This window comes from Tenrec ecaudatus, chromosome 5 (genome assembly GCF_050624435.1).
Source record: "Tenrec ecaudatus isolate mTenEca1 chromosome 5, mTenEca1.hap1, whole genome shotgun sequence".
NCBI classification, from domain to species: domain Eukaryota; kingdom Metazoa; phylum Chordata; class Mammalia; order Afrosoricida; family Tenrecidae; genus Tenrec; species Tenrec ecaudatus.
Genome location: NC_134534.1, coordinates 64,936,292 through 64,956,868, shown reverse-complemented (window position 1 = coordinate 64,956,868; position 20,577 = coordinate 64,936,292). Strand labels below are relative to the sequence as shown.

General features: G+C 38.8%; 1 protein-coding gene across 2 annotated transcripts in view; it reads right to left on the bottom strand.

The window, feature by feature from the left end:
- UBE2W (ubiquitin conjugating enzyme E2 W) overlaps positions 1-20,577 on the bottom strand; it is a 93,058-nt gene that overhangs the window by 3,368 nt on the left and 69,113 nt on the right. Inside the window, exon 6 of one of the 2 annotated variants that reach the window (XM_075549563.1) lies at positions 13,045-19,019. The exons of the other annotated variant lie outside the window; for it this stretch is intronic. Within the exon in view, the coding sequence (XP_075405678.1) occupies positions 19,006-19,019 (14 nt within the window). The 3' untranslated portion in view covers positions 13,045-19,005. The remainder of the gene's footprint in view (positions 1-13,044; positions 19,020-20,577) is intronic. 2 annotated transcript variants of the gene reach the window in all.

Below are 20,577 nucleotides of genomic sequence, written 5' to 3'. Positions count from 1 at the left end.
ATGATTTGGAATGGTCTATTAAATTTTCTATTTCAGCACCAGCTAGATGGAAATATCTTGTAGGGTCCAAGCAATGTTCTTCTGAGGGCTCTATTTGTTATCAATGAGCTCCCAATATATGGTGTTGCTTCTTCCATAGCCAGGATTCCTTCAGTCAAGAGGATACATCTACTGGGTAAATCTCCTCCACAATACCTCTTTAATATATCAAGGAGGGTAGTGAGAGTAGTACCACCCACTATTAACCTTAGGGACCCACTTGTAAAACGTTTGTTTGTTGTCCCTTCTATGCTATTTTCTACTTGTGAAGAGATCTTATTTCCAAAGGGAGAAGAGTTCCTCCCAGTAGACACAATACTACCATTTTGAGATCCTCAGGCTTCAGATCAATATGTAAAGTTCCAGGTGAGGCTGCCTGTCTTTTCTAATGCAAATGTGGTGACACTATGGGCTATAGGTAGAGCTCAGCTTTTCCATCTAAGACTCTTAAACGGTTGCTAGGTGCTTACCTAGTGGGCTCCAACCCATAGCAACCCTCTGCACAACAGAACAAAACACTACCCGTTCCTGTGCCCTCCTCACAATTGTTCCTTTGCCTGAGCCCATGGATGCAGCCACTGTGTCAATCCATGTCATTGAAGGCCTTCCCCCTTTTCACTGGCCTTCCACTTTACCAAGCATGATGTCCTTCTGCAGGGACTAGTCTCCTGATACGTTGTCCAAAGTATGAAAGGTGAAGTCTTGCCATCTTTGCCTCTAAGAAGCACCCTAGTCATACTTCTTCCAACAGAGATCAGCTTGCCTTTCTAGCAGTCCCTGGTACTTTTGACTGTTCTCCAGCACCACTTTTCAAATGCACCGATTCTCCACCCCCCCCTTCCTTATTCATTGTCCAACTTTCATGTGCACATGAGGCAATGGAAAGTATCATGGCTTGGGTCAGGTGCACTTAGTCCTCAAAGTGACATCCTTGCTTTTCAAACCTCTAAAGAGATCTTGTGCAGATTTACCTAATATAATACATCTTTTGATCTCTTGTGCTGTTTCCATAAGCATTGATTGTGGATCCAAGCAAGACAAAAATCCATGGCAAATTCAACCTTTTTCCCTTTTATCATGATGTTATCTATTAGTTCAGTTGTGAAAATTTTGGCCTTCCTTACATTGAGTTGTAATCCACAATGAAGATACAATCCTTCATCCTCATCAGCAAGTACTTCAATTCCTACTCACTTTCAGTATGTGTTGTGTCATCTGCATATTGCTAATAAGCCTTCCTTGAATACTAATGCTACACATTCTTCTTTACAGAATCCAGGTTCTCTGATTTGCTTAGCATACAGGTTGAATAAGTATGGGGACAGGATACAACCCTCACCTACACTTGCCTGACTTTAAACCATGCAGTATTCCCTTGTTCTGATGACACAACTGTCTCTTCATCCATGTACAAGACCCACATGAGCACAATGATGTGTTCTGGAATTCCCATTCTTCTCTCAAAGCTATCCGTAGTATGTTGTGGGCCACACCATCTAATGACTTTGCATAGCAAAAATAATTTCTTCTTCACCCATGGTAACTATAGGTGAAGTTTGGTTTCTTTTCTTTTTAGTAGTTTTGATATAATATTCACATATACACTTCCACATATTCTGTACACTTCCATAGTTAAATCACTTCTAAAGAGTTGTTGATACATTATCACAATTAGCTCTAAAGCTCCCTCCCCACTGACATCCCCTCAGGCCTTAGTATTCTATCACTTAGTTTAGCCAGCCTTCTTTTTGCTCCAAGCAATTCCCAAATTGTGGTTTAACATCCCTTACATTCTTTTTAGTCATTACAGGTAAGACCAACCAAAGAAACCATCTAACAATCAAAACTTTCATTTTCTCATATTGCTTTCTTCTTCTCATACAAAATCCCTTGTTTCTATGAGTCTGGGGCCATTGCAATGAATCTCACTTCGGAAGCCACTGAGGAAAAAGACATGGAGCCACATCTGACCCCCTCAGGCTAAATAGCCACACACCAGCACAAAGGCAATTGCACCAAGGCAGAGATCACTTCATTCTCTACCCTCTTTTACCCTATTCTGACACCAACCATTCCTCCTTCCATGGTACTCTACTTCTCTGGTGGGTTCCACAATCCATTGCAATGGCCGTACATAACCCACAGACAATATTCACAATTGTGGGAATTGATAAGGGAAGTTAACATGGTACCAGAAGGCAGGATCAGAATACATTTAGGAGATATTCACTGGTCCACAGCAACCAAGTCTCTCTGGTCCTCAACCTCTCACTCATGTGGTCCCTTGGCCTCTGTCTCCATGGGCCAGGAAGCCCAAGTGCCACTCTGCCTCACCATCTCAGTGCTGTTCCTTTGCTCTGTCTTGGTGTGGCTCTTTTACTCTGTCTCCTGGTCTCTGGGCCATAGACTCTGTTGCCTCCATCACTTCATACAGGGATCTCCCATGTGCTCTACTGATAACTGTTTTTTCTTCCTGGTCCTGGGATTCCCACTTCTTGCTTCTGAGATGGCTCTCATAGCCACAGGAATAGCAAAACTGACCAGTTCTCAAGTTACCATCCTCTACTCTTTATTTGCATGGCCCCACCTAGTCATTTGGTGGGAGTTACAGAGAAATGGTTAGAAAAGCCAATTAAAAACTTGCACTTCACCAAAGTTGGTATGACTGATCATTGATTACTAAGGAAAGTGTTGTTATTAAATAGTGGAGGTAAAGAATATGTGTTTAGGCAGGGTTCTCTAAAGAAACAAAACCAGGACACTAATAATTTTGTATATATTTATATAGCTAGATGACATAAATAAAGTTAATCTATAAAGCAGTATAAATGGTTTAGTGCAACTCACTTCTGTGAGACAGCTAGTACACCAGCAGTCATTTCAAGTCTTGAAGACCGAGGGGTAGTCCTCCGTGGAGCAGTTCAGGCTATCCGACCACAGGCAGCAAACAGCAAGCAGGTCACCAACAGTCCGCCAGATGACAGGGTCCAACAGTCCCCAGTTCGAGATGTTCCTTCCAGTAGCGTGGCAAAGTAGGTCTTGAAGGAACCACAAGTTACAGCGACACAGTCCATGGGTAGGTGTCCCACAGATAGTGTAGCTTGCAAATGGAGGTACAGAACTAGCAAGGCAGCTGCACACTCATCCCACGATCAAAGAGCAAGAGAGAAAGAGGCAACATTCGCTGATCCATTTCTCTCTCCACCCTTCAACTAATTTCACACATGTTCATTGGCTATGTTGGTGCAACAAACCTACCTATCACAGTCTTGAATACAGGATGTCCCTTTCTGTGATGAAAGTCATTAGAAAACTTACAGTCGTCACATAGGACTATTAATGGCCCTAACTTTGGGAATGAAGGTTTGAGAACCATAATCGAGGTCAAAGGGAATTAGGAATTAATGAGTAGGGGAGTAAGGCAGTTCCAACTTCCAGCTACAACCAGGTGACCAAGTGCAGAAATGAAGACTGTTCATGATTCTTTCTTGTTTTGTGTGTGTAAGCCTATCTGTTTTCTTCCTTCCCCTATCTCACTACATTTTATTAAACACAAGATGTAAAGGAAGCTAGTGTATTTTTGCAGAGAATACATGTTAGTTTTATCACATTAGGTACAGTATGTATTTGTTTTATTAGCACTTCATTCACGTTAGACAATTCAATAATCTCAATATTATTACCAATTGTTACCATACTCAATTCTAGAACATTTTCTTCCTTGCACTCATTATTCATGTACTTTTCCCCTAATTGTGGCAAAAATATACACACCTAAAGTCTCCAATTCCACTTTTACTTGTGGAATTCAGTGCCATTGATTATACACATGTTGTATAACCATTAGTGATATCCTTTTTCAAATTATTCTACCACCCTTGAAATAAACTCAAAGCCCCCAAAGCAAGAACTTTCCTCTTCATCCACAGTAACCATTGATCGTTTGGTTTCTTTTTTTGCAGTTTTCTTGATAATAGTACTAGCATAGCATACACTCCTATCGCTAAATTGCTTTTAAAATGAATTGTATATACATAATCACAATCAGTTCTAGGGCTCTCCCCCCTTCCAGGTATAGTATGTCTTTATACAGACATCTGTATAGTGTAAGATGTGTGTAACTGCCAAGTCAACCAGGGGTGGGATGTCATCTTCTTGTCAACTTGACTAGGCTATGATTCTCAGGGGTTTGGCACACACTGGACTTTTTCTGTAATGTCATGTCCTCCATGTTATTGATCAATATGTTGAATGTTTCCTTGGCGCTGTACCCTGCATTCAGTATGTAAATGGATCTTCCTGCAAGGCTCACTCTCACTCCATCCTTCACTCTTCGTCACTGGATCTCTGGTTCTTGGAAGGTAAGGCTGCCATCTGATGTTAAGATTTGGTACCTTTCAGCTCCTACAATGGTCAATTCCTTAGGTCTATGTCTATATTTTCATATACTTCACTGGCTTTTCTCCTCTAGAGAATCTTATCAAATTAAAGATCAAAAAGAGTTGACATTACTTCTTGAAGGGAGGAGGGAAAGGATGTGTTCCAGCAAAATTAGAATTTTTTTTTTCCGTCCTCCCGACCCCACTCCTCCAAAAGCTTCGTTTGTGCGCACGCCCACCCAAAAAGCAGAATGTATTCTTATAGTCTATAACCATTGAAGATTACCTTGAGTAGGTCTATTCTGACTCCTAAACTGGAAATTAAGTCAACTACCCAGCCAAGATGGCCTTGCTGGCCTGTTTTCAAACAACACAAGGAATGAAAAATGCTAACACAGTAAGTATAGCTTGGTGTCCAATGGGATTCTTGATATATACACTCGATGTAAGATATAACTGTTGGATTGGGAGCCTTGATTCTAGGAACTACATATCTTTCCTAAAGGACAAAGCCCCAGCTGAGATTTTGATTCAGTGCATTAAAGCATTCAGGGAGATGATCCTATCTTTGCAGAGTACTGACTCCACATTGATACAGCCATTGTCCCATCAGGAAAGCACTGATTTTTCAGCCCAATTGCTTTTGGATGGCATGTTCCTGTTATGATCTGTTCATCTGATGGCTATGGTCCACGCTCAACACCTGTTGTTTTTCTTTCTACTTGAGCTCATTTACCCCCTCCTTCCCAAATCCTTGATAATTCATAATTTTTTTTCATGTTTTACACTGACCACTGTCTCCCTTCACCCACTTTTCTGTTGTCTGTCCCCCTTGGGAGGAGGTTATATGTCAATCATTGTGATCAGTTTTCCCTTTACTGTCACCTTCCCCTCTCAGTGTTGCTACTCTTATCGGTCCTGAGGGTTTTATCTGTCCTGAATTCCGTTTCCAGCTTTTATCTGCACCAGTGTACATGCTCTGGTCTAGCTGGATTTGTAAGATAGTACTGGGGTCATGATAGTGAAGGAGAGGAAGCATTAAAGAACTAGAGGAAAGTTGTGTTTCATCGGTGCTATACTGCACCCTCACTGGCTCTTCTTTCCGAGCCCTTTGTGAAGGGATGTCCAATTGTCTACAAATGGACTTTGGGTCTCCACCCTGCCCTACCCTTCATTCACATCGATATGATTTTTTTATTCTGGGTCTTTGATGCCAGATACCTGATCACATGGATACCTCAAGACCATACAGGCTGGTGTGTTTCTTCCAAGTGGGCTTTGTTGCTTCTCAGCTAGATGGTCACCAGCGTTTATCTTCAAGCCTTTAAGACTCCAGATGCTATATCTTTTGATAGCCATGCACCATCAGTTTTCTTTACAGTTGCTTATGCACCCATTTTTTGTCTTCTGTGATCCTGTTAGGAAGGTGAGCATCACAGAATGCTGGGTTACTAGAACAAAGGGCTCTTGCATTGAGAGAGTACTTGAACAGAGGCCCAATGTCTGTCTGCTACCTTAATACTTAACATACAAATATATGTGCATAGATCCATTTCCCTATTTACGTATGCACATGCCTATATTTAGACCTCTATGAATGTCTTTTGCTTCCTAGTTCTTTCCTCTATTTTTTACTTTCCTCTTATCCCACTATCATGTTCGATCTTATTTCAACTTTTGTTAATTCTGCTTGGCTACTGTGTTAGACAGGGTTCTCTAAAGAAACAAAACCAGGAAACGATTTTCTATGTATATAAACAGCCCGAAGGAATATAACAGGTTATCAGTCCACACAGCAGTACAGAGGGGCCAGTTCAACTCACTTCCATCAAAGTTAATATACTGAAGTCCTTCAACTCATGAGGGCTGTTACATCTAAGGTCAAGGAAGCGGACAGCTGACTCTTCCCTCAGGCAATGCAGGCAGTCTGGCCACAGGCAGCAAACAGCAGAGCGAGTAACCAACCGACAGAAGCTCAGGAGCTTAGCGAAGCAGGCCCGGATAGGATATGAATCCCAAGCAATATAAGATAGGATCCGACAGCCTCAAGTTCAAGCAATGCAGACACCAGCAGTGTGATGAAGCAGGTCTCAAAGGAACCTCAAACTATAGAGACATAATCTACAGGTTGGTTGTCCCATAGTGTAGCTCATAAGTTGAGGCAGAGAACTAGCTAACGCAGCCACACTTTGGTCCAATCACCAGAGAGCGAGAGAGGGATGGGACTTGCTGAGCCATTTCTCTCTCTGCTCTACAATCGAACTGCAACCTTATTAATCCCACATGTTCCTATTGGCCAGGTTGATACAATAAACCTATGATAGATTCATTGCACTTGATCAAGCCCCACCAGGCATCCTACACCTTTCTCACCATCTATTTTAGATCACTTGTTCCCTCGTCCCTGGATTTCTTGGTTCCCCCCTTCCTTTCCCCTGCCTCCCGCTCTCCTGTGCCCACCCTGGAAGCATTGACCTGTTTTCTCCTCCGGATTTCAACACCTGGCTTTCTGTGTCATGGGTCTCCTGGTAAGATGCTATGCTGTGTGGAATCCATGCTTATTAATCAGGCACTCGTCAGTGATGTTGATTTATATAATCTGTAGGGCAAAAGGTAAATAATACCTCAGTGTTCTGAGAATTACTTGCCCTTACAAAACAGTCCCAATAAAATGAAGTCTATCTCATAAAAACTGGCAATGTTTAGTGCTAATTCTTCCCCTTTGGTGTAATAGGTTACATGTTGGGGTGCCAATAGCAAGATCAGCTTTTCTTCAAGGGACCCTACTCTCATGAAGATTGAGCCTCACAATTTGATAAAATGAAAAACAAAACTTTTAGAAATATTTCATTTCAGAAACCCAAAAGCGGAGTTCTACTTTGTCCTATAGAATCACTGAGTTAGAAACAAATTATTTTTTTTTAACTGAGGCTATAATCTCAGAAACAATTTTTCTTTTAAACTGAGGCTATAATCTATAAATATTTCTTCTTATGTCCCTTGAATTGCAAGCTTTTCTCCTTCGGCTGGTGAGAACACTCTTCACAGGCTCAAGTTGTCTCTGGATAATGCTCCTGGTGCCTCTACACAGCCACGGGTAGTTTCCTCATATGCTGAAGATATGTTGACAACTCTTTTTGTATCATTGGAGCTCCCTTGCTGCAAAGTTCTCAACCCCCAGTACTCTGACCTTGGTTCTCCTGGAAGCTTGGTCTCCTCCACTCAGGCCACTGGGCATCACCTAGTTACTCTTCCCTCTCAAGAGCTGGCCTTATTCAATAAGATGGCTGACTTCAGTGTGTTGCTTAATGTGGATCCCAGTTACACACAACAAGCAGATTACGGCCACAGACACACAGACCATAATAACGCGAATGTTAGTTCAAACCAAACCCCTTGCCATCAAGTTGATTCTTACTCTCTGCAGCTTTACAGGGCAGAGTAGTATACTTCCACAGGGCTTACAAAGCTGTAAACGTTTCAGAGACCCCGCATCTTTCTCCTGCAGAATGACTAGTGGGTTCTGTTGATCTGTTGGCTAGCAGTCAAATTTAACCACTGTCACCAAGGTTCCTTGAATATTGAATAGGTCCAGGACCCTATGGTCTAGCTTACATGTGACCCCCTCTAACAGGGGGAGTTCATTATGACCTTTCAGGTCTCATGTGTTCAAGAATTCTCAGAATGAGCGTTATTCTCATGTAGTCATCTAAGTAAAAGACCGTATGGCCCTTTGGGGAAGAAGCTCAGGGAACTAGTATTGCAGGGTTCTCTGAAAAAGGGATTCTGTTGGTTGGCTACAAGTTCAGGACTTTAAAACCACCAGCCACTCTTCAGGAAAAAGATGAGACTTCCTGTTCTAGTCGGAAAAAAATTATAGCCTTGGAAATCCAAAGGGGCGGAGTGAATCAGTTCAGACAGAATCAGTTGATCTTAAGTAACTCAGTATCACCTTATTGTCCCTGGTGACAGTTGTCCTCTGATGCTAATCTCTTCTGAACTCATATAGCATCCACTCTAGCCCCTTTTACTTCTTTGATCCTTTTATTCCCTTTTAAGGCAATTCAGGCATTTAAATTTAGCTCAGCTATGAGCATTTCCTCTCTGATTCTAAGGTCGATTCTAGCAGGGGCTTGCACCATACCCAATGGTACTTGCCAGGATGTTAAATCATATACCCCTAGTGTGTGTAACCAAGGTAATAAAACTTTCCTATCCAGTTTCTTGCTCCAGCTCTCTTGGCCAAGCATCTACAAATCATGTTCTCCATGTACTCCCTGAATTCCTGCAGGTACATGCTGGTGAGTTAGTGCCTAAAAACAAAGGCACTCCTGACAGAGCCCTTGTTTCATTCCAAGGCTTAAAATTAGTCCAAATGCCATCATGAGTACTCCACACTTTCTGACTGCTAAACTGCCCAAGTAAGTGAAGTCCAAGGAGACAGGAAAGGATAGCAGCCCTGAACAATCTCCTGGGTGACTTAGAAAGCAGGAAGGTGCAGTTGACTTCCACGAAAAGACAGATGAATATATATACATTGACTAGAGGAATAGACAAAGGTGGATAAGGGTAGACACAAGTTCTCCAAGATATGCAAACAGGAGACATTTCTTTTGTCCCCCAATTCAGGCCTATTGGATCAACACACGACCCCTCCTCTCCTCATAAAGCATTTGACAGGTTCTACGGAAAGTACTGTTGATCCCACCTAAGAGCTATCAGCTTTATGGAATAAGAACACATTTTCAGATTCAGTCTGACAGTTTTAATGGTGTGTCAGTTCATTTCCCATGTCTCTTCTCTCTTAGACTCATATGCCACATAAAACTGTTTCCTCCCATTAAATCGTGTGATAATTTCCCCCTAGGACACGGGATAATCCTTGCAGTACGTTTTACCATCCTTCACTTCCCATATGAGGCTCAGCAAGTCCTAGAAATGTTTTGGTGTGACTTAAACCTGTTTAATGACCTGGAGTTTAGCTAGGAAGGCACGTGAAGGGAGAGGAGGACCGCCTTACAGCGCAGCTTCTCATTAAGCGTCATTAGCTGAGAATAAGGACGTACAGAACCCAGGTACACAACATAATCAAATTTCAAACAAAACACTGGAATCTGACCTGATGCATGTGATTTTTGTAAACAAAAGCAGTTCATGCTTTGGTCACTTGACTTGGCATTAGTTGGCGTTGTTGGAAAGCAGTGTTTAAACCTTTTGCAGCTGTGTTTCTAACCTTTATGCTAATTTTCTTAGTTTTTGTGGCTTTTTGTACTGTTTTTAGATAAAAAACATGGGTCCTAAAAAATAATTTTTTGAAAAGAATCATAAGGAACTGGTTAACCGTGTCATTAATATTGTTGACAATTTAGTAAACCCTTTTAGAAAAAAATTAAGGAAATCCCAACAGCAGACCACATTAGATTTTTTTTTTTTAAAGAGAAAGCCAGCCATTAGTGAAAAAAGACAAAGGGGAAAAAGCAGCTACCAAATGATTTTAAGGAAGGGAATTCCCTTTCCAAATAATGACTCTCTCCATACCTCCTCTCCACATGTGTCCACAGACCCAGATCCTCATCGATCTCAAGAGATGGGCCACATTGTAGTTGTTAAAAATGTATTTATTTAAATTATTTAATGCTGAACTTATTTACTTTGAAATTTCTGTGTAATGCTTTGTATAAAAAGGCAAGGTTAGGGTAAAAACTTGGTAGTCGAGAACAGATGAATCTATTTCCAGTTATTTCTTATGGGAAAAATTGATTCAGAACTTGACTGCATCACATCTCGACACTCCTTCTGGAATGGATTAGCGCCCAGGTCCGGGGTTCTACTGTGTGGGTCACTTCTAAAAGCTCTATTTCAGAGGTGGCAAGGGAACCACAAATCTGGCATGAACCATCCAGATTTCTCTAATCATGGTCTATTTCCTACAGTTTGATTCGTTGTGTGCTAGTCATTATTTTTAAGTACTGTGTACACTCCAATATAAGCCAAGGCACCCAGCTATAAAAATATATAGCGCCTGGGGTCTTAAAGGCTTGAAGGTAAACAAGTGGCTTCTTACTCAGAATCAACAAAGCCCACATGGAAGCACACCAGCCTGTGCAATCACGAGGTGTCAAAGGGATCAGGTATCAAAGAACAAAAAATCTTATCATTGCGAATAAGGGGGAGTGCAGATTGGGGACCCAAGGCCCATCTGTAGGCAACTGAACATTCCTTTACAGAAGGGTTGCAGGGAGACAAGCCACTCAGGGTCCAACGTAGCAACGATGAAACACACAACTTTCTTCAGTTCCTAAATGCTTCCTCCCACCCCACTATCATGATCCTAATTCTACCTTACAAATCTGGCTAGACCAGAGGATGTACACTGGTAGATAGGAACTGGAAACACAGGGGATCTAGGACGGATGACTCCTTCAGGACCAGTGGGAAGAGTGGCGATACCAGGAGGGTGGAGGGGAATGGGGGAACCAATTACAAGGCTCTACATATAACCTCCTCTCTGAGGGATGGGCAACAGAAAAGCAAAGTGAGGATGATGGACAGTGTTAAGATATGAAAAAATAATTTATGAATTATCAAGGGTTCATGAGGGAGGGGGAAGGGGGAATGGGGGGGGAATGAGGAGCTGATGCCAAGGGCTTAAGTGGAGGATGAGGGCAACAAATGTATAAAATGTGGTTGACACACAATGGATGGATGCATGAACTGTGATGAGTTGTATGAACCCCCAGTGAAATTATTTTTTTTTAAAGCCAATGAACCTAATTTTACAACAAAAAACTGGGGGGCTTTTTCAGCATAAAAAATGTGCTGAAAATACAAGGCAGTTCCAGCACTAACCCAGGATTTGAATGCTCAACTGAACATAAGCTAAGTCAAGCATCCCAGATGCCCTTGCTAGACTCCATTTGGAATTTTCAGACTCCATCTTTGCCCAACACTGCGCATAGAAACAGGAAAGAGCTCCTGTAACCATGACTGCACAAACTGTACAAACAAGAAAACTTAGTTTATGGGAGACATTGTCATCTAGTGGCATACCTCCTGTGTCTCCTGCAGGTTTCTTTTAATAAATGCTTTAACACAATTTTGACATTCTAGTCTTCAATTTTGACTTTCTTCTTGTCCACACCCATCTTTGAGAACACTAGTCCGAAACTACACCTTAATCCAAGCTCAAGGTTTGATATTCCCAAACCACATAGGGCATAATCAGATTGTAGGGTGCAAGTCTGAACCAGGGTTAGTGTCTTCTCTTTACCTACCTTTACCCTGAGGACACAGCTCCTTTGGGCTCCAGAGTTTTGTTTTTACTAATGGGATTTTAGTTCAGAAACTTCACTGGGGGCTTAGCTTTCTGGGTAGTCCCACACTGCCCAAACAGATCAGCGCTGATACATTTTATAATATTCAGCAACTGAATTGTTTAAGAATGCTGGAATATAAGCACAAATCTAGATGCTAGGTGCTCAGGACACATACACAACTGATACTGTGTCCCTACTGTTAGTGAGCCCTTAGGACCAATGACTGGTAGGGAGATGGGAAAAGGACGGGTACGTATTTAAACTTGACCTTCAGGTAGAAAAGCACGATGATGAACATTTTAGTACCAGGAAAGCATATCAAAGTACAATGAAGTCTTGAGTTATACTACTTTGAAAGCACCAGCTGCTGTGTGGGAGAAAGGCTTTCCACAACAGTCGTCAGTCTAGGAAAGCTGCAGGGGCAGTTCAACACCATAGACAGCAGCGAGGTACCAGGCATGTGGATGACACTACACAGTTGGGCTAGTATAGTGGTAATGGCTGGAGCGCTGGCAAGAGGGAGGCATTTCAGAAATATGTAAAGGGAGAGTCAATTGGATGCAATGATGGAACTATGAGTTGCATGGAGTGGTATCTGGTTTTCCATTTGGATCAACCGAGTAAGTGTGGCATTAGTTGTGAAAGGAAAGGTAAAGATATATAATTTTATTAGCTTAAGTGTGGAAATGGGTAATAAAACTCTTAAAATGCTGAGTGTTGACACTTCCGCAGGATCTATCATCCACCTACATTTGATTTTTGCCTGCAAATATAACCTCTGCCTTCGTTTATTTCAGTGTCCCTTTAGTAAAAGATTCCCATGCTCTCACTTTCACAAATATCTTACCTGAATCAAACACTAAATAGAAATCCCCAAAGCAATTCAGAAACGTCACTAGCAGGCATGCCCAACAGTACCAATATAGAACTGTGGCCTTGTAGCCATGCACAGAAAGCCGCCCTCCATTGGGACATTCAACCCAAATCATTGTTTAAGTTTTGTTGTTTAGGTAATAGGAATAGGAAGTTAAGTAGTATTTCAATAAAATTGCTTAGCCACAAGTAGTTTACAACTAGTGGAGAAAATGATCATCTACTCTGGAAGGAAGAACTTACACACTCTGATAAAGGAAAGGAGTGTCATCACAGTTGAAAGAAAGAATGGGTCATGCATTTACTCAGTCAGTTACTTATCTAGTTGTTTAGGGCTGCAGATAGAATCTGTTGAGATCATATGCATTACAGTAGCAGTCACCCCAACAAGAAGGTGCTCCGGGGTAAACAGGTCCTGTACAGGACAGAAAACTTACAAAACCAGAGGGGTGGTAGACTTCTTCCTGCAAGGAATGTCTGGGATGTAGATTCTCTTCTTCTCTTTCTTTCCATCGGTCTTCTCATAGCTTCTTCTCATAGCTTCGGGAGCCATCAACAGCTGTGTACTCAGAAAGGCATCCCAAAGTCTTTTAACAGTGTGTCCCTGTTATATTAATTGTACAACTCGAAGCTTGGCAACACCAGACTCAAGGTAACTGAGTAGCCAGGTGTCTCTATTTCCATCTTCTCTGAAAACACCAGTCTTGAATCAGTACTTAAAGCACGAGGAAACACTAAAATAAACTACCCACACTATTAAGACAATCTGTTAAATAATAAAAGGCATTAGTGATTATCTTCGATCTGTTGCATTCATTTTGGAAACGAGTATTTTTTAATCTTTTGTAAAGAAAAATAACCACAAAATAAATGTTTACATTGTAAACTATAAAGATTGAATTTAAAACCAAATTTAGTATTCAAGTCTATAGAAAATAACAAATAACAGCTTTATTATTAAAAAGTTAAAGAATTTCATAAAGTACACAGAGCAATTTATATGTAACTAACACATTGATACATATTTTTAAAAATATATAACACAGGTTTGTCTCAATATTAACATTTATATTCTATTTAAAAAGTAGTAACTGCACATATTTTGCAACTTCAATTTATAAAATATATACACCCACCCTACTCAAACCCTCATGTATAAAGATTAAAATACATAACCTGTATTTCTGAATATTGAGAAAAAAATGGTACCCACTAAAAACTCATTTTTACTTGAACATGTACTTTTTGCCCACTAGTTACTAATTATCCATTCAAATTATTACTTGACAGGTCTGACAATTGAGTTGAGTTGCACTTACATAGACAAATCATGGATAGATAAAGTTATTTGCATTTCCATTTCCATGGCACATGAAGGGAACTCTTTAGGAGTCCTGTTTCAAGCTTTACGAGAGGCACAATTATTCCACCTTTCCTTATGTCAGAAAGTCTGACAAGTGATGAAACAACACTAATTCAAAGCCCAGTAAGTTTGGAAATGATGCTCTTACCTTTGGAAAAGTTTCAAATTATTATAGGAGGAACCACCTTCTCAAAATTCAAACAATACAAGCCAAGAAGTACAAGATTTGACTCTTTCTCAGTCAACTAACTATGCACTCAAATGGTAAAAGCTGGAGACGTCCTTTGAGGTATGTTAAAAGCATTCTATCTTCTACTCTGACATTCCTTCCATCTAACAAATGACTTTAGATGCTGTTTTACTGACAAATAGTTCCTCATAAAAAAGATATTCATGGTAAGAACAAATCCAGAGACCAAAAAAAAAAAGATATTCATGTTATCATACTGAAGTATTCAGATTACAATTCACAACTTCCTTGGGATAATAAATAATCCAATAGATTGTGACTTCAAATTGAAGAACACAGAGCACTCTGAGAAATACGTTTAAATTCCATTGGTGACTTTTATATATAATGATATCCACAAATCTTTAAATTAGTATATATGCTGAGAAAGTAAACATTTTTCATAGACCATTTCCATTATCCGAAAATGCTAAAAAATAAATGAGAAAAAAACTTTACTAAACAAATTATTGGGGCAATAATTAGGTTTTTGAAGATAAACCATTGCCACTGAATCAATTCTGAGTGATTAAGACCCTACAAGAGAGAGTTGAACTGTCCCATAGAGTTTCCAAGGCTATAAATATTCATAGAAGCAAATTGTCACAACTTTCTTCCATGGAACAGCTGGTGGATTAGAACTGCTGACCTCAGAACAGCCAAATGCTTAACATTGTTTCAGTAGGATGCCTTTTTGTGAAACTACTAACAACAAAACATAAAAGTCCAGTAATTTTAGTATTTAACAAATAAATTACAGTTACTAGCTCATTTATCAACAATTATTAGTCAGATTTGGTCATCTACTGATGACCTGAAACTGGGTATCAGACACCCCATGCATTTTACTTATAAAGGGCAGTTTTTGTTTCTGCTTGTAAACTGTACTGCAGTCCTAACAGTCTTCCTTCTCTGGATTCCCTAGCCTCCAAAAAAAAGAACCATTGAGATTAAAGATGGGAGAATAACTAAAGACTGCTACATTCAAATCTGAGAAGAAACAAAAGGAAGGTAAAAAATAAACAAGGATGGGGGAGTGGGGTAAGGCGTGTACCTCAACGATTGCCAAGAAAACTGGAACAAGTTGGTACAATTCAAGCCTCCTTCACAGACCTCCTTCACACAAAAGCATCACAGGCATTGGCATAACACAGAAGGGTACAGTAACTGATTTTGAGAACAATGAGTTGTCAGAAAAAGATGGTTAGCCTTAGTTCATTAAAATAAACTTACATAAGTTTAAGAATTCAGCTAAAAAAATGTACCAAAAAAATTGATGAAAGATCGAGAAACAAAAGCAGCAGTAACCATAAAGGCTGAGACCTAGTGACACTGAATTCTTTATTAAAAAAGCTTTTAAACACACAGTACCTCTTCTATTTTTAGCAAGAAATTTTAACAAATTTTAAATATCTCAATGTTCAAAAACAATGTTTTTTAAAAAAATAACTTGATTACCAGTTACACACCATTTCCATTATCACTAGTCATTTTCATTTCCCAATTCATCTTTGATGAAATCTGGGAACAAATTAAGCAGTTACCAGGTCCCTGTTTTAGAATCCAAAGAAATAATTATCCATCACGGGAACCTAATGATATATATCATATATTTGCATATTGTTTGAAATTTCCTAAGGGAAAAAGTAAAAAAACCAAAACTATTCTAAATTACATTATAACAAATATTTATATACCTAGTTAAAACAGTAAGGATTAAAGTCTTTCTCCATCCAGTACAGCAGCTATTTTCAGCATTTTCTTCTGGGGATTAGAAATGCTTTATTTCTTTACTATTTAAAGTAGGGTATTACATATTAAAAGTAAGTACTTTAAAGGTAAATATCAATTCCTTAAGAAAAAGGTCATCAAATGTTATTTAAAATTCTCTTAAAAGAAAAAATAGCTACAATTTCCTTTCAAAAATCTATAGCTTTAGATACCTAACTTGACATTTTTAAAAAAGGACACTGAGTTCATGATCTAAATATACATAAATAAGGAACTGAATGTATCATTGTCTTAATAGAATTTGGCAAACCGGAGGATGGCCTAAAATAAATAAATAAATAAAGGGGAAGAGAGTGCGTCTTATACTAAATATGTAAGCATAATCCTGTAGGCCTGTGTGGCAAACAGTGCCCCAGGGCGGGGAGGCAGGGGAGAGGGAAATGTCTTGTTCCTATGTACAATTTCTTGGTATTCTCACCGTCAGTCAGCAATACAGAGAAACACTCTCGTAACAAACCATTATTCACCCTTCCTAGAGCAATGATTTAGACAAATGGCTTACATCTTTTAATATTTAAAATTAATAACTAAGTGCAAAAGTCTTTCCAGAAATTCCTAAATCCATGAATAAGTTTTGTGTGCTTATGCTTCTGAATAGATAAAATTCCTACATTTTAGATATTTCACTGTATTTTCTTCTCTTTAAGCCATACAACTACCAAAATTATTTGGTTTTCCATTACTTTTGTCTGCTTCATTTTTATCTATTTTATGGTATCTGTAACTAGCGAGAGAGGTATGTTAAAATACGGTCATTCGTAATTTTAAAATTTTTTGTTAATTAAAAAAAGAATCTCAATTGAGTATATCTATGACCTATTAATAGAAAGTAAAGCATTATTAATCTCCGACCTGGTATATTAACTGCTTTGGTGAATAAGCGTCACAGGTAATTTCTTTGTAAAATTATTTTAGTAAGAGGACCATCAGTCTGGAAAATTACTTGGTTTCCTGGAAAATGATCTATCAGCAGTTTTGAACAATTACCTAAAATATGAAAATACATAACTCGCAGCTGTAAATTTCATACTAAAAAGCAGCCAAAATCTAAGAGTAGTTTCAAAGCCGTCTAAAAAATTTCTGTCATGGTTAAACAGGCCAACTAATGCAGCTGAAAGAGACCACTGTGAAACTTAAGCATATCTAGTCATGATGGAACAAAAATGTGTATCCTTTTTAGAAAGAGGGAGTTGTTAACTAGTCGTTTTATAAACAGTGCCCACAATTTGGTGGCTTGACTTGGTTTGTTTTCAAGTTTATTTCTACAGCAGACATATTTTTGAAGTCTACCCACCCCTGAGTTCAGCAATGGTACTTTTTAGAGTGTAAAATTACATGCCCTTAGTTAACAACATGTACAAAGCTATAAAATGTCATATACAGAGATTAAAAACAATACTTTCAAAATTCCGTGCCAATTATTGATTGTATGACTGGGTTAGGATACATGTTTTAAACCTCTCAGGCAATTAGCTTTATTTTTAAGCCCAAATTGATTCATATATTTACTGCAGGATATTTTAAAAAGAGCTCAACAATAAGGCATTAGTAAAAATAACATCGTAGTAGAAACAGAGTTTGCATATGTGAAAAGGTAATTTATAAAATACATTAATAGCTTTTTAAAAAGAGAACCTAGTTGCAGTATCATTAAATTACTTAGTATTGAGAATTGGACCTTTCACCAACTTTTTGTTTTCCTATAGAAAATTTTCTCTAGCTATAAGCAAAGACTTTTAAACAACAAAAACTAAACAAAACAAATCCCACCAGAAAAAAAAAATGATTGTGTGAGACAAATATGCAAACATACCACTTTATAGTGTACTCTTTGCCTAGATTTTAAAGTAAAAATGTCCACACTTTTGTTAAAACATTAAGCCTCTGTCAAAAATGTATTTCTTACTTTAGGGTACAGGATTGAAGACAAGGTGATACTTACAGTAAAGAAAATTTACAAGAAAAAAACTTGACAAGTTTTCAATTAAAGTACTGTAACATTCAAACTTGACTTAAAACATAAGAAACAAGATTGCAAACAAAAAAGTTTATGGATTTTTCGAACATAAATAAATGAAATAGTGTTTAGGCAGTAGGGCTCATGCTGATGGCTAGTAGGAAGTAACAGAGTGTAATCTACTTGGAAAAATCTTTAATGTACAAATTACAAGCCCGAATTACGGACTGCAGCAATTAAGTCATCACTGCCATGTTTCTTACTTCCAAAATAAAGCCTTGATCAAACCATTCATACCCTCTCTTCCTCATACCTTTACTTCAGAAATTCAGAGAACTAGATACAACAATGAATTTATTTTCACCATAGGGATAACATACTGTACCTCTCTGCCAATGTCACTTCACACCCTGTCGTGTCAAAACCAATGGACAGCAGACAGCAACAACTCAATAAATACGCAATGATATTTCATACAGTCTTTTTAGACGCATGTTAATTCATGCTGCTAACCTTAGGATCACAGTGCATAGAATCCAAATATAAACAGTTGGGGTGACTTTCAAAGTATTATTGGATCCCTCACTTTAAGTATAATCCCATTATAACCACTAAGTTCAATTCATAGGTCCTTATCATGCATTCATCTTTTGGTGGCAGAAGTATTGAAAACCTTTCCTCTTACAACGTCCATTGCCGGCAATGAACGTCCCACAACCGTCAAGGAAGTCACTGTTATTGCACAATATGTGAGGACCTGGTACTTTTCCAAAAGCTTAAAAAAATAAAAATAAAAAAATGGAATTATATTTGACATTTCCTGACACCTGCATTAATACTGTATGACTAACAAAAGCATGTCAGTTGCCTGGATTGAACCAGCGATCAACATGCGCCCAGAACGCACACAAGTAAAAATGCAGTAAAAGGAAGTAGTCTTCATTGCCTATAGGTCACTTCCAGTCAAAGGTTAAAGTTCAAAGACTGAATGATCAAAGTGCTCATTTTTTTCTCAGTAGGACTATCTTCTGCTAGGAGGATGATAGCAACAAGTGGCATCAACAAGTATCATCTTTAAGAAAAGGGAAAAAAAAAGAATTAAAAAGTCAAGTAAGCATAAGTTGAAATTATTCTACAAGGTTTACATATATGACTTGCCTCTTCCAACCCCTGGAAATAACAACTCTAATTTGTATTCTATTACGCTATATAATAAACAAATCAATAGTAAGGAAATAGTAGCTCACACAAAGCTTAAAACAATGTGTTATTAGTCTATTCTATTTAAAATTAAATATATAAAACCCCATAATTTTGCGGGGGGGAGCCCTTTTTTGCAAGGGTGAAGAAATTGAATTTGTTTTTATAGAAAGAAAAACTAAAACACTTGTGTATTTCAAAGTTTGTAATGATAATTACAATTACATAATCCTAAGAGAATTATTTTATGGGTAATGGGATAGTTTATTGTGCCAACCTGACTGATAAACACATGTGGGGTTACATGAAGGGCGGAGGGATAAATAGCTTGGTGAGCCTCAGCTAGCCTTGCCTTAGGGTCTCCTGCTTTCTGGTGGTCATACCAGGGTGCAGCTGCCTTAGCCAGTGCCCTGCTTCAGCTGGCAAGGCTCACTTCCTGCAAGACATCCCTGAAGAGAAGCCACATGGACCTACTCCGATGCAGCCCTGGGTGCTGGAGTACAAGTGTGGAGACTGCTGCCAGTGCTGAGATGTTTACACATTCACTGGCTCAGCTTTCCTCCTGCAGTCGGCATCATTCCATCTGTTTTGTGAGACGGAGGCGGACTTTGTGGATTGGTGTTGGGCATATGGGTTAATGTTGGACTTGTGGGCTGGGCAGCACTGGGTTGGAATGTTTTCTTGATGTGCACTAAACTCTCTCATACATGAGTTTCTGTGGGTTTGTTTCTCTAAAGTACCCAGACTAACACAGGTAACAATTTAAAGTTGTCATGTAGATGGAAATAAATTTCCCTGAACTCTGCCATGTTATTGAACATAGGCAGACGAGTAACACATGTGATATCTTTACACTATGAAAGAAATATCTTTACTAATGAAGCAAAGTCTCCAAATCAATTAATCAATAATAAATGTCGTTAACTTCCCATTAGAAAACAAGGTTTTCAGCCTGAATCGATACCAAGCAAAGGAGATAAAATTTTTAAAAATTTTAAAACCACCTCACAGAATTTTAGTAATGCTGTCCGGAAACCTAAGCACATAATATTTAGGTAACAGACAAAACTTTGTGGGGTTCATTACCTATTTTTCAAAGTTTAGTTTCCAAAACATGTCTGGAAGGGTATTTTTGTGGACTGTTTATTCTTTAGCAATAAGACTGCTGACATATCGCTTCTCGGCCTTTTGCCTAAGATCAAGTGTAATAAGACTGCTGACAACTATCCAAGAGTGATAAGAGCTCTTGAGAAAAATTTAAAAACATTTTACATACTATCCCATGTATTGCTTATAAATACATATTAGCAATATATTGCTAATAAAGTTTATTTCCACAAAGACTCAGTAAAAGGAAAAAACTAGTAAATCTGATTCCTCTGGGAAAACTAAAGAATAGTCCATGAACCTATACTGTATGGGTAACCTAA